Source organism: Kogia breviceps, chromosome 7 (genome assembly GCF_026419965.1).
Source record: "Kogia breviceps isolate mKogBre1 chromosome 7, mKogBre1 haplotype 1, whole genome shotgun sequence".
Lineage (NCBI taxonomy): Eukaryota > Metazoa > Chordata > Mammalia > Artiodactyla > Physeteridae > Kogia > Kogia breviceps.
In genome coordinates this window covers 37,545,567-37,561,009 of record NC_081316.1, presented here as the reverse complement: position 1 = coordinate 37,561,009, position 15,443 = coordinate 37,545,567, and the positions used below count along the sequence as shown (strand labels likewise).

General features: G+C 37.3%; 1 protein-coding gene across 3 annotated transcripts in view; it reads left to right on the top strand.

Annotated features, from left to right (window-relative positions):
- The window catches only part of ZDHHC13 (zinc finger DHHC-type palmitoyltransferase 13), a 52,460-nt gene that overhangs the window by 17,163 nt on the left and 19,854 nt on the right, over window positions 1-15,443 (top strand). For 2 of the 3 annotated variants that reach the window (XM_067038105.1, XM_067038104.1), the window contains exons 3-10: window positions 210-355; window positions 3,370-3,492; window positions 5,163-5,240; window positions 7,076-7,220; window positions 8,847-8,911; window positions 10,310-10,472; window positions 10,712-10,837; window positions 13,873-14,006. In XM_067038105.1, the coding sequence (XP_066894206.1) occupies window positions 210-355; window positions 3,370-3,492; window positions 5,163-5,240; window positions 7,076-7,220; window positions 8,847-8,911; window positions 10,310-10,472; window positions 10,712-10,837; window positions 13,873-14,006 (980 nt within the window). The remainder of the gene's footprint in view (window positions 1-209; window positions 356-3,369; window positions 3,493-5,162; window positions 5,241-7,075; window positions 7,221-8,846; window positions 8,912-10,309; window positions 10,473-10,711; window positions 10,838-13,872; window positions 14,007-15,443) is intronic. The other variant, XM_067038107.1, reaches the window with a different exon arrangement.

The window sequence follows — 15,443 nt, the reverse complement described above, 5'->3', positions numbered from 1 at the left end:
AAATATATAATTTGGAGTTTTCTAATATTAAGCATCTAATCCTAGTGGATAGAATTAAAATGAAAATCTTCTGTAAGATATACATCTAAGACTGAAAAAATAATCATTTAATTAATAGATATTATTGATAGTACCAAGTGCTTCATGATGTAATTGAATGTGACATTAATTCTCTTACTGAGTCTTGTCAAATTACTCTTACTCTTCAGTGCAGGAATCACAGCCACGGCCCCCACCCTCCAGGATTTGGTCGACAGGAAGTCTGTGCACATGAAAACAAAGAACTTGCCAAGGCGAGAGAAGCTCTTCCTCTTATAGAGGATTCTAGTAACTGTGACATTGTCAAAGCTACTCAGTAAGTCTTCCCAATGCTTTGTTTTATCCTTAGGTTCTGTTGAATTATAATAACGCATGTGTGGTTCATGGCACTCCAGTGTACACCAGGAAGGTGTACATTGTACATCCCTTTATTCTCCAGTGATAGTATGTTTGTCATACCAACATCAGAGCATTTAATACAGTACACCTTAGTTGTTTATTATTAGTCTCTCCCATTAGATTGTGAGCAACTTCTGAGCAAAAGCATGTCTTTTTCATCTTTGTAACCCCAGTACTTTTTACACAGTTTCTGTCTTGTATTAAGTGCCCAATAAATGTTTGTTGAGTGAATGAATGGTTTTAAATGACAGTAAAACTAGACTATGAGTTTGAAACACATATCTGAATCTTTTAAAATGTACTATAACCTAAATATGAAGATGGGATAGAAAAATATCAACTCACACATTGGTGTGTAGTTTAAACATTTATTTATTGAGTACTTTCTATGTACCTATTGTTCTGGGTGCACTAGAAAAAAGTCAGTAAAATAGAAGTAGGTTTTCTGACCACTTGAAACTATAGTCGGTTATTTTGCTTGCACTGAAAATGAAATATGTTTTGAAAGTTTCCCCTTAAGATCTCCGTTTGTGGGGTTTTGTATTAAATCATTTCCAACATTTTCAGCCTTGTGAATCTCATTGATTGTTAACATCTACCCCACCTCTTGCCATTGAATATATTTTGAAATATTTTATCTGTCAGATTATGTTAATTAGTAATCCATTTTCTTAGTAATCAAATATAAGCCTGCCCATCAGAGTTTCTAATCTGCATGAAAGGAACTAATGTTACTGTACTAACTAGATATAATTTCTGTCAAAAGCAAAGATGTTTGGTGATTAGTTAACCTGTTTGGCTTTAATGTAGACTCATGTATTGCTTATGTTAGTTTAAAAGTTATTGACAGGGGGCTTCCCTGGTGGCACAGTGGTTGAGAGTCCGCCTGCCGATGCACGGGACACGGGTTCGTGCCCCGGTCCGGGAAGATCCCACATGCCGCGGAGCGGCTGGGCCCGTGAGCCATGGCCGCTGAACCTGCTCATCCGGAGCCTGTGCTCCACAACGGGAGAGGCCACAACAGTGAGAGGCCCACGTACCGCAAAAAAAAAAAAAAAAGTTATTGACAATTATTTGAATATTCTAATTACTAATTTATATGAACTCTGTAGGCTCTGGGAACCACTACTTTAGGTGAATATTGTTTGTATTATTATATTTGTATGAATATGAGAGTGGTCTTAAGGTAAATAGATATTTGCTTTAATTAGAATGGAAACATTTAAATGTTTCTCTGCTACCAGTAAAGCTCTGTAATGATAAGTGTGAGAAATTAGGCTATATTCACAGGGAATATCAATAAAAACTCACATTATGTATATTTCCCCAAATTTTCTTCAGGTCTTGGACTTGAAGTGGTTGTGAGAATATATTTAGGTAGTATTTGGGAAGGGTGAAAGAGAGCTAGCTAGGATAGGTGTTTTTGTATTTTCTAAACCACCAAAATCCTAATTATTGTGTACTCTTTATATTTCTCGTGTAAAGGGAGTATTTCTTTTCCAATAAAATGTTAAAGTTGATATTTAAAAGATGGAGAATATAAATATTGCGTCAAAAAGTTCATTCGGGTTTTTCTGTAACATCATACAAACTTTTTGGCCACCCCAATACATATGTATCATTATCAACAATTCATTCTCTTATTAATATTTTCACTTAGCATTGTCAAATGGGTACCTCCATCTCTTAAAAAATGCCATAAGACAAACAGACAGGTGCACACACGTTTTTGTGAGGCAGAGGTTATTTAACAGTGTAGGAAATAGAGACAATTCTGCCATCTTGTTTGATTTTGACCATTGAAGACATACCGAAACTTTCAAGTCCCTCTAAATAGAAATAAGTTTCAGAGAAAGTGCTAAATGGTCTGGTGGGTCTTAATAGTTTCTGTTGAAAAGAAATAGTGCAAATGAATGATTTTTAAAATTATTTTAGCATTAAAAAGAGGTATTTCTCTCCTGTTTTTCATCTGTTAGTGAGTCAGTTAAATAACTCTCTTAAGTATCCCTTCATTCTGTCCCTCCTTTTACACTCCTGTTGCCTCTTTTTCTTTAGACTCCCACAGTGCTGCTCTCCTGTCTCTATTGTAAGATCCTCCAAACTGGTCTCTCAGTCTTGGCCTTGAATTAGCTTCCATACTGCCACTAATGTGATCTTTCTTACAGCCCAAAGTCTGAGTGCTTTCCTCTTTAAAACCTTCAGTGGCTTCCCCTTGCACTATAAAGTCTAAATTTCAAAGCATAGCAGAGAAGGTTCATGCAGTCTTTGCCTACCTCTCCTAGCCTCATCTCTTGCCATTGCCTTTCTTATGCTAATACTTCTGTGGTGCTAAATTGCTTATATTTCTCCAAACATCCACGCAGTTTTATATCTCTGGTTTTCGTACATGCTATTCCTTCTGCCTGAAATGCCTTCCCTTCAACCTATAAAACATAGCTTGTATATCAGGTTCCATCTCCTTCAGGAAGGGCTAATCATTCCTTCCTTTTCTGTACCTATACTGTGTGCATATTTTATTGTTGAATTTATCCCATTCCAAGTTTGCTTTTAGTCTCTCTCCCTTATTGTGAGGTCACTGCTTGGGCTTTCTTTGATTCATGGATAAGATTGTCATACAGAATCAACACCATGTATTCCTGGTGCATTCCTGGTGGAAAATCAAATGAAATTTATTAAAAGAGGGCAAATGTGAATGTTAAAGTTTATTTAAGAAAATCAAGTTCAGCTCCAAATGGATTAATCTGATCATTCAATAGCCAGGTTTACTTTTGTTGTTTGGCTTTATAATCTGTCCTCTTTCTGAATATCTTTGTTAGTTATTGTATTTCTATGTTGGCTGAAAGACAGATGGGATAAAGACATGGTAAAAGGAAGAAATTTTGATATTTGAAATTATTTTAATGGTATCAATTATGCATTTTCTTATTTCAGATACGGGATTTTTGAACGATGTAAAGAGTTGGTGGAAGCAGGTTATGATGTCAGGCAACCAGACAAAGAAAATGTGTCGCTTCTTCATTGGGCTGCTATTAACAACAGGCTGGATCTTGTAAAGTAAGATGGGATATATGTGTATTAATTAAGAGTGTATTTATAATTTTAGATCTTTCCTTCATTTGTCCTTTACCTTCAAGTGCAAGTATGTATGTTGAACCATCTCTAATCCTTTACTGTAAATGAATACTTGAAACTTTGTGCCATGAACATTGGTTATCATGGTATTGAAAAGGACCTCAGAGATCGTCTGGACCAGGACTCTCACTGGCCCAAAAAGGAAAATTAAAAATAAAGCCAAAGGGACTTCCCTGGTGGTGCAGTGGTTAAGAATCCGCCTGCCAATGCAGGGGACATGGGTTCGATCCCTGGTCCGGGAAGATCCCACATGCTGCAGAGCAACTAAGCCCGTGTGCCACAAATACTGAGCCTGTGCTCTAGAGCCCGCGAGCCATAACTACTGAGCCCGTGCACCACAGCTACTGAATCCCGCGTGCCTAGAGCCCGTGCTCCACAACAAGAGAAGCCACCACAATGAGAAGCCCACGCACCGCAACACAGAGTAGCCCCCGCTCGCCACAACTAGAGAAGGCCCGCGCGCAGCAACGAAGCCCCAGTGCAGCCAGAGAGAGAGAGAGAGAGAGCCACAGAGACCCATCATAGAGTTCAGGCTATGAAATTGAACATTTTTTGAAAAGGGAAAGCATAACACATTTTCCAGGATAGAACAGATAGTTTCATCTAGTTTAGAAGAATTACTGAAATATTTTATGTTGTAATAACGCCAGGAGGAATGGTTAGGTAGGGGAATAATTTAACTTTAAAAACAAAATTAAATATGGAATACATTTTAAAGTAGGCATGTGTGGGATTGTATAAAATAGTTCCGCTTCATAAAGCACTACTGCCTACCCATTGTTTTTGTTTTTTCTTTGTTTTATACCTTAGCATGTTAAATGTGTATGTATGTGAATGTGTATATGTTTTGTATTATACGTACTTAAAATCCTTGAGGTTTAAAAGAGGAGAAATATACTGAAGTTTAGAATAAACAGATATACTCACAAGCAAACTCCTTTTCTGTGGAAATAAACTGGTGTATTGTTTAGATAATATGATATATGAAGCACAACTTTGAAATAATGAGACTAATTCCTGTAAACCGCTGAAGAAAATAAGTCTCTTTACCTTATAGTTTCACTTTATACAGTGTATCCCATCTGTGCCCCCAAAATAGAGAGTGAAATGCTCAAAATGTCTAACTTCTCCAAAAGGATTTTGAATTAATTTTTTGCTACCTACTTTTAGAATTCATTCCCATATAGTAATTCTAATTTTAAACTGTTAGCAGTGACATAGTTTCACCTTTCTTCTTGCCAGTTAAGTAGAATATCTGTAATAGAAACCTTTTGAATATAAACCATTTCAAGAGTGTTGTGGTGGTTAGAATATGCAGAGAGTAGTTATTTTGTGTTTGGTGTATAGTTGTCATGGAATGCTCATGACAGCAGGAGTAGTTACTTAACATGATGAGAATATTTCACCAGGGATCTGTTTGATGCTGTTGTGTGAATCTTTCAGACCTCTGTAGATCTGAGTGTTTTTAGGGAGGGGTATTATTATAATTTCTGTTTTCTAATACATTTATTACTAAGAAAAGTTGATGTTTTCTTTCTTAGTATGAATTTTAAGTTTTAAATCTTATTTTCATTTATGTCTGCTTTTAACAGGTTTTATATTTCGAAAGGTGCTGTGGTAGATCAGTTGGGCGGAGATTTAAATTCAACTCCTCTTCACTGGGCCATCAGGTAAAGGTTTCTTTAAATACTGAAATTGCTGTTCAAAATCAAAAGTGACTTACTCATTTTCTGAATATTACAGACCAGCACTTTCCAGTAGAATTTTCTGTGATGATGGAAATGTTCTATTGTGTGCTGTCCAGTAAGGTAGCCACTAGGCATACATGAAATGCAAAATGTGGCTAATGCAACTAATAAATGGAATTTTTAATTTTAAATAATTTTAAATAATTTGAATTTAGATAGCTGTATATGACTAGTAGTCCATATTGGAAATTGCATTTACAGACCATTTACAAAGCTTTCTTTCCTTTTTACCCCTTCATTCAAAAATAAATAAATAAATAAATTACAGTTTTAGAGAGTTTCCAGAGGTAATGTTTTTGTGTTTAATTTGGGGCTCCACTATGATGTTCAACCTCAAATATGTGTATTATATTTTATATTCAAAATAAATGTTTAATATTTGATCACATGGATAAAAGTGGTAGTTCAGTGAGTGTAAACTCAATCAGTTCTTTTCTCTCATATGTGTTGGCATCTGAAGCTGAAGTTAGTAAGTGTCTGTGTGGATACTTAACAACTTCTTCATCTTTCATTTTATTTTATTTTATTTTATTTTATTTTATTTATTTATTTTGTTAACATCTTTATTGGAGTATAACTGTTTTACAATGGTGTGTTAGCTTCTGCTTTACAACAAAGTGAATCAGTTATACATATGTTCCCATATCTCTTCCCTCTTGCATCTCCTTCCCTGCCACCCTCCCTATCCCGCCCCTCTAGGTGGTCACAAAGCACCGAGCTGATCTCCCTGTGCCATGCGGCTGCTTCCCACTAGCTATCCACCCCACGTTTGGTAGTGTATATATGTCCCTGCCACTCTCCCACTTCGTCACAGCCTACCCTTCCCCCTCCCCATATCCTCAGGTCCATGCTCTAGTAGGTCTTTGTTTTATTCCCGTCCTACCCCTAGTCTCTTCATGACATTTTTTTTCTTAGATTCCATATATATGTGTTAGCATACGGTATTTGTTTTTCTCCTTCTGACTTACTTCACTCTGTATGACAGACTCCAGGTCTATCCACCTCATTACAATAACTCAGTTTCATTTCTATTTATGGCTGAGTAATATTCCATTGTATATATGTGCCACATCTTCTTTATCCATTCATCTGTTGATGGACACTTAGGTTTCATCTTTCATTTTAACTCCATTCTCTCTGTGGTTGGTGGGATTGATATGAACCTGAAAGTGAAGTGAATAATTGTTCATTTAAGGCAAGGAATTGAATCTTTTCTCCATAGCCAAGAATTTTGAGGAATCTGGAGTTAGCTCTTCCCCCTGTTAAGCTACTGAGGTACTGTGCTTTACAGAGAAATGAGCCATATTCAAAGAAAAATATGTAGTTTCTAAGAAAAAGATGATCACAGTATACCTGCAGTCTGTGAATGTTACGCTGTGGCATATCTGCTTCATGATTATTTTTTGTTTTTAAAATAGCAGCAGTAAAGTCTAAGTGGTTTTTAATTTTCATTTTTATCATTAGTTATGTAAAATTACACATGGTAGTAATCTTACACATAAGATTTAAGGTAGATTGGGAGGTTATTAAGTTTATTACCTGTACTGAAGAAGGACCACCCAGATAGTTTAAGTTTGGAGCATCTATGTAAAAGACATTTAGAGAATCTCCAGTGTTTTAAAAATCTGTGTATTGTTAGGCAGTACTCTTTAAAATCTAACCAAAATCCTTCATGTCTTAGGAACATTGGTTTCTCCCTGAATTTTTCTCTTTTTTGCGCGACAGAATACAGTATAATTTTTATCCTTTCTTTCCAGACAAGGGCATTTACCTATGGTCATATTATTACTGCAGTATGGTGCAGACCCCACTCTTATCGATGGAGAGGGATTCAGCAGCATCCACCTGGCAGTGTTATTTCAACACATGCCCGTTATAGCATATCTCATCTCAAAAGGACAGGTATGTTTTGAAACGTTTCTTGTACTCCAGCGATTGTAAATCTGAAGGGATTCAGAGGATGATTACTAGTAGTCTGTCCTCATTTTTCTTTTCTGCCCTCATTTTTTTTTTTTTTTTGCGGTATGCGGGCCTCTCATTGTTGTGGCCTCTCCCGTTGAGGAGCACAGACCCCGGATGCGCAGGCCCAGCGGCCATGGCTCACGGGCCCAGCCGCTCTGCGGCACGCAGGATCCTCCCGGACCAAGGCACGAACCCGTATCCCCTGCATCGGCAGGCGGACTCTCAACCACTGCGCCACCAGAGAAGCCCTGCCCTCATTTTTAAAGTAGAAATTACAGATATCCAAATATTCAAATACTAGCCTCAGTAAGTCTAGCTATTGAATACTGCTTTTCCAGCTTCATTGGAGCAAAAAAGATAGGTCATTTAGCTCAGTAACATATAATAGATGTTTCTGAAACTTGTAAGCCTATAATAGTTTTCCTTATGATCCCAGTAATTTGCAGAGTTTTTCAAAAACATGACTTCAAAGCCTGTATTTTTCTTCTTATTGAATGTGGAAATGGTAGTCAGATCACTAAATTAACCCATCATTTGCTTGCATTATTTAAGTCCAAGTGGAGACCAATTTGAATGTATGTTTCTTATTGTTCCCTAAAGTAATTCCATGAAAAATGGCTTGCCTTAAGAGGCATCCATTTATGGCACTGGTTAAATTATAGGTTGCTGGCAGTGGGAGTTTCACTGTCAGCTCTACTTGCCTAGGATATGCTTTGTGGTAGCAAGTAGTTTATATATCAGTAGTCTCGTCTGTAACAGGCATGGAAACATTTTTGCACAAATGCTATTGGGATGATTGTGTTCTCTTTAAATAAGCACTTTCTCTTAGACGTAGTCAACTCAAGTAGAGTAGTTATAACTTCCTGGGTCTCATTTTGGAAAGCTGAATGACGAGTCATCTTTTCTGCTTCTCTTTGGGCTTATTCCTCCAAGGCCCATAAGAATATTCAGTAATTGACTCTTTTTTTTTTTTTTGGCTTGGTTGAGGTATCATATACCTCAAATCTGGGTCCATTTTATTAAAAGAAGCATATCTTCTTGGAGGTATGATTTCCCTTTTTCTCTATATTCTAGAAAATAAAAAAGAACTTTTCATATTTTACTCTTTGAAACATAAGTTCAAAATTGCAAGTTGCCTCAGAAGATCAAGAGTTCACTATTACTGGAAGTCTTTAAGTAGAGACTGGTTGACTTTGTGTAAGAGGGGATAGTATGAATTAATGTGTTGCTTAAAGTCTAAACTAAGTGACTTCTAAGGTCTCTACTGTCTCATATTTGATGGTGTTTATCAACATTTTTCTCTTTCCCTTAGCTCTCTTCCACTCACAGCATACAACATTTAAAATCATATATTCAGATTTTCCCTTTAAAAATGTTTTGTAGGAATCAATGGATTTTAACCCTAAGGATGTGAAGCAGAACATTCTTTTATTCAAATGATATTTGAATCCTTCTTATAGACACACTAGTGGTGTTGAATATATTAAAGAGATACTTCTACTAAGAGAGGAGATAGAATCTTGACTGTGTTTACAATTAGGCTGATTGACTCTTCTTTTTGAACAGAGTGTGAATATGACAGATGTAAATGGGCAGACACCTCTCATGTTATCAGCTCACAAAGTACTTGGGTAAGTGAGTTTAATTGAATTGCCTTATTCTGACTCTTGATCCAGCAATTTAAGTATCTTAGTCTTTGTAAGATGACACAACATTCTGAGGAAGAAAGTAAGATTTTCCATCTTGTGACTGTGATATGGACTTTTAATGTAGTTGTAGTTAGAAAAGCACCATTGAAGTAAATTTTCTGTTTTCTGGTAGCTTCGGGGAAAAGTTTGAAAGCTACTAATAAGAAAAAAAATTTCCTTACAGAACAGGTAGAGATTCCATAGCATATACTTATTAACATAATGTACATTTCTTAGTTTACATTTTTCAAGAATGGCTACAGGTTTAAATGCTCTCATAATTTGAAATGTAGATGAGAAATATACTTTCCAGAAAACAATAAATTTTGAGGTTCTCTGACATTGTTGACTGCTCTGAAAATACTAATTATAACTGTTCTATGAAAATAGTATGTTTATATGTTCATATCAGTTATTTACATATTTAAGTTTTTGTGATTATTGATCACCATATTGTGATTACTGATCATCGCTTGTGATTATTGATCACCATGTTGTCCAACTTCTGTTATTCTTCTATTCAAATACATGCTACAGTTTGCTCTGTACCAGTTTCGTTTCCAACGTTGTACTTAATTTCTGATTCTGCTTTTACTTAAGATGTCTCCCCTAGGAACTGAGTTAGTTCTGATGCCATTTCCTTTTAGCTCATGTAGAGGTGGGGCTGGGGTAGAATTTTGTCAAAAAGCATTTTGTCATCTTTGCTGGTAACTGTAAAGTCAGGTATAGTGTTTAAAAATCTTGATAGAATAAGTAGAGTATTGTTTTATTAAAGGAATCTCTTGAGTAGTCATAAATGAAGGGAAGGTGTTGACGATGAAGTAAAAATATTTCATTGAATTCTGCTTTCAAGTCCATAACTTTCTATGGTAAACAAATATTTTAGGACATTATTTATACCACTTTATTCAATAATTGGTTGGAGTGAGAATGTGAAGTTAGCTTTTGGTTTATCTCCTCAAATATAATGTTGTACATTTAATTTTTTAATTGGATAAATAACATAGCATATAATGTTGACCAAAGTTAAGTTTAAAAAAAATGTTAACCAATAGAACAGCAACATGAAAGTAAAAATTTGAAAAACAAAAGCAGTTATTCCACAGTATTGATGTTAAAATTACATTATATAGTAGACTATCACTTAATAGATGTCTCTTGGGGTGGGAACTCTCCAGTATTAGCACCTAGAATGGAACTCTACACAGAGAAGTTCCTCACTTTTCAGAATACTTACTGATTGGTTCATTGATACATTAGCAAACAGTTTCATTGTTTACATTTACCCTTCAAATCATTCAGCTATCTAATATCTCTTGGTATTTTATTGTTTTGAGACAGGCCAGAACCAACTGGATTTCTCTTAAAGTTTAATCCCTCTCTCAATGTAGTTGATAAAATACACCAAAACACTCCACTTCACTGGGCAATTGCAGCAGGAAATGTTAATGCCATTGATAAACTCTTGGAAGCTGGTGCTAGCCTGGATATCCGAAATGTTAAGGTATGACCAGGTGTTTATCTCCCTTAATTTATTATATCTTGAGTTAGAAGACTGATAAATTAGCATAAAGATAAGCTATACATATGTTTTCAGTTACCACAAGATAAGTATAAACAATAAAGTTGGCTACCCTTGGAATAAATACAGTGAGTCTGTGATTCTGGTGAGTTTTTTAAAATGTTTAGCGTCTATGGTATTGATATATCAAAAATATAATTGAACTTTTTCTTTTTTTTTAGGGAGAAACCCCTCTTGATATGGCTCTGCAAAACAAAAATCGGCTCATTATTCATATGCTAAAAACAGAGGCCAAAATGCGAGCCAATAAAAATTTCAGACTTTGGAGGTGGCTGCAGAAATGTGAGGTACTTTCATTCGGGGCCTATTCTGTGGGCTATAAGAACTGTTTTGTTCATTTGTTTTTGCTTTTTAAGGTATCAGGGGAAACCAGGGAGTTGGCCTAGTGCTGCATTATATCTGCTGATTATATCTTTCCTACACATTCCATAACCCACAGTTGGAAATTTGGCACTTTTATTGGCAATTTATTGTTGGTCCTTTCTTTGCCAACAAAATCTAAGTGGTAATAGAGAATATAATTAAAATTATTAAAATGGGGTATTGAATTGATTTCACTATTTAACGTTTTCATATATGATAGCATCGTCTTATCAAATAATAATTAGTCATTATACCTTCATGATGATTCTAGATTAATAGGCATGGGATTTCTATGCAGAGGGTCGTCATGAATACTACACCAATTTTGCATTTAGGTATGTGGAGGGAGAGAAAAAGAAGGTAACGGTTACTCCTCAGTCTCCTTTGCCATCTCCTCTGCTCTCTCCTCCCCTTTTTTTTTTTTTTTTTTTTTTTTTTTTTTTTTTTTTTTTGCCGTATGCGGGCCTCTCACTGTTGTGGCCTCTCCCATTGCGGAGCACAGGCTCCGGACGCGCAGGCCCAGCGGCCATGGCTCACGGGCTCAGTCGCTCCGCGGCATGTGGGATCTTCCCGGACCAGGGCACGAACCCGTGTCTCCTGCATCGGCAGGCGGATTCTCAACCGCTGCGCCACCAGGGAAGCCCTCTCCTCCCCTTTATTGGTAGAGTGCCCCAGTGTTTTGTCCTTGGACCTCTGTTCTGTCTCGTCATTCCCTTCGTGATTTCATGCACTTCCATGGCTTTAAATGCTGTCTCTATGTTGACAACTCTCAAAGTTATCTCTAGTTCAGACCTTTCCATACTTGTATATCCAGCTACCTTGATTTGTCCAGTTCACCGTCCAATAGACATCAACATAACATCCAAAACTGAGCTCCTGATCTCTCCTCCCCACTGTCCCTAACTGTTCCATCTACAGCTTTCTCCATCTCAGTAGGTGGCAACTCCCGCTCTCCAGTTATCTTTGCCTTTTCTCTGTCATATCATGTATCCACTCCATCAGGAAAACATATTGCCTAGTTCTGCCCTCAGTATATATCCAGAATCTGACCCTTCTCATCACTTTACCATGGCATTTTGGTCCAGCCACCATTATCTTTCATGTGGATTTCTGCAGCTGTCTAACATCTCCCTGCCTCTACTCACCTCTAGTGTCTTCTCAACAGAGCAGCCAGGTGAATCTTAAAATGTAAGTCAGACACTATCATTCATCTGCTCAGAATCCTATGATGTCTCCCACTTTCTCCCGGAATAAAAGCCAAAGTCCTTACAATGGTTTCCATCCAGCTTTTTATATACTATAAAATTCAGTTAGTACATTTGTCTGTCTTCCCCTGCTAGAATTTAGGCCCCGTGAGAGAAAGACCTTAAATTCATCAATGTGCCCCTAAGTGCCTCGAACAGTGCCCAGCATATGGTATGTACTGGAATATTTGTTGAATGAGGAAATAGTGTGGCTCATCTTTGAGTATTGTATCTGGGGTTAAAATGTTGAGATCCACATTTAATTGTTATTTCTGTTCTGAGATTATGTTGCTTATAGATTCCAAGTTTACCTTTTTTAAAAAAAAAATCTAGACTTGCTCACTTTGTGTTATCATGCAAATTAGAATTAGAAGCATATTAAAGATTTCATATCATTTGAAATTATCCATCCTCAGAATGTGGCTTAGGGAAGTAAAGATTGAAGAAGATAGGGCAGAATATATTTTCTCCCTTTGCTGTTGCACGAGCCCTGCTTACTTCCAAGGTCATGTATATTGCACTTAAGGGATTGCATTGTACAGATGTGGTGCCTGGCTTCAATGCAGATAGCCACACTGTTGGTTTGTCAATGCTTCATTCTTTTAACTTTGCAGAATAAACCCGAATTATTAGCATCCTGAGGATATGTTTAAGTCTTTGGCCTCCATGTGACATTTGACACAGAACTCCCTTCTTTTTTTTTTTTTTTTTTTTTTTTTTGTGGTACGGGGACCTCTCACTGTTGTGGCCTCTCCCGTTGCGGAGCACAGGCTCTGGACACACAGGCTCAGTGGCCATGGCTCACGGACCCAGCCGCTCTGCGGCATGTGGGATCTTCCCGGACTGAGGCACGAACCCGTGTCCCCTGCATCGGCAGGCGGACTCTCAACCACTACGCCGCCAGGGAAGCCCACTACTCCCTTCTTGAAGCTCTCTCCCCTGGCTTTACTGGAACCTTTCTTCTGGTTCTCATCCTGCCTTTCTGGTCATACTGATCACTCTTACTTACTTACCTTTTGGGACTTACCTTTTTTACCCTTGAGTGTTTCCGATGGCCAAGATTCTGCCCCTTTCTACCTGCACACAGTCCTCAGGATGCTCTTCATTCCTGGCTTTCCCACCTGTATACTGATGAACACCCGGTTTTCTCCTGTGTGGTAGGCCTGCTTTTCTGACTGACTCCTGGCTATCTCCTAGACGTCCATAGGCATCTACAATTCCATGTGCCCTAAACAAAATTCAAACTTGTTCCTTCTAACCTTCTTTATTAGGGGATGGCACCATCCAGTGCCCAGGTTGGAACTCTTATACTCTCTTCGTTGAATCTTGGGTGTATTGATTTTTGTGTGGTCTCTTTGTCTTGCTTTATGCCTTCTGACATATAATACTGTTTGAAAGAAATCATTTTTTTAAATGTCAGCTATCATTAACACTTTTCTTAAAAGATCGCCATTTCTTGGAGTGGAAGAAAGCAAAACAAAACATGTTTAAGCAACATTTTACTAATGTAAGGCTTTGAAAAGATTGTTTCCAAGATTTGTAATTTCTCAAACTTCAGATTTATCAGTCTGCAATTTTGAAGAAAAATTCTGTGTTCTGCTGTTGTATTAATTGTTACTGTATATTTAGGAGGTAGTTTTTTTATTGAACTAATTATTATTAGATACTTAGGAGGTAAAATCCATAAAGTTCTAAAATTCTGAATCTCTTAATAGCTCTTCCTGCTGCTGATGCTTTCTGTGATTACCATGTGGGCTGTTGGATACATATTGGACTTCAATTCAGATTCTTGGCTTTTAAAAGGATTTCTTCTAATAGTATTGTTATTTCTGACATCTTTGTTTCCAAGGTGTGTATATTAATCTTTGCAAGGCTGGTTATAGCATTTCCAATTTGAGTGCTTATTTCTATTGCTGATTAGCTGGAGTTGCAGATTTTTATTGAACTATGAACGTTACTTATCACGTAGAAACATCCTCAGGGTGGGAGGGAAGAGCTTTGATGGCATATGATTTGACTGAAAGCAAATTGGTCAATCCAGTAATTTAACTGCATTGACAATTGGTGGAAAATAAATATCCTAGCTCACTTTTTGAATTGTTAATCTCAGTGAATAATGGGGAGATTTTTGTAACTGTTTTGCATCTTGAAGCATTTTTGCCCATTTTTCAGAAATTTTGTTTTTTCCTATTCTAAATTCTAAATCTAGATTCTAAATCTAAACTAATAAACTAGTTATTTTTGCTCTTAATGTTTTTTAGTTGAAACAACCTAATTAAATCACAGGAAGTTATAAAATAGTAACTATGGTATGGTTCTATTTTTAGGAAAATATTCATACATGATATATATAAAGATTGCCTGGGTTCAAGTCAAGCTTTACCACATAACAGTCTGACCTTGAGCCAGTTGGTTTTCCTCTCTGTGCCTCGATTTCTTCATCTATAAAATGAGGATGATAATTGTGACAATGCCTGCCTCATCATTAATACAAATACAATGGTTAGAACAGTGGCTGACACACAGTACTCAATAATCATGTCACACCCCAATCTCTTATTCTCACCTCCCTTTCCCAGTAGAATGGCACCCAGTTCCTCACATGAATAAGGGGTACCATCCTTGGATTACTATCCTCCTCTGTTCTTCCTTTCTCCTCACTTCCCCCACTCAGCACATTACCAAGTCCTTCCTGCTCTGCCCTAGCTGGTAGGCTCTCTCCCTCTCCTCAGCTGGCACCCTAGAGCAAGCCTCCCAACTGGTCTCCTGATTCCATCTCTTACCCCCCTGTAGTTCCTCCTCACTTGGCAATCAGGGTGGTCTTTTAAAAAGGCAAACCAGTTTCTGTCTTTTCTCCTTATGTAAAGCCCTCAAGTGGCTTTTCCTTGTTCTCAGAATGACACCCAAACTCCTTGCATGTGAGGTATTATGTAATTCATTCCTTCCCCTCTGACATCATCTCTTCCCTTCACTGCCCTCCAACCTTCTTTCTGTTTCTAAAACACATCAAGCTCATTCCCACCCGGGGCCTTGGCTCTTGCTTGTGTCTCTGTCTGAAGGGTTCTGATACCATATTGTTGCATAGCAGGAGACATCAGTCAGGCCTCAGTTCCAGTGTCCCCTCCTCAGAGAGGCCATGCCTGACTGACTGTACTGCATCACCCCATTGTATTTTCTTCATGGCACTTAATCACTGTTTCCTGGAGTGTAAGGCTCATACAAGCAGGACACTTGTCTTTCCTGTTGAACATTTTCAGTCACTGAAAGGAAAATGTAACGACGATGA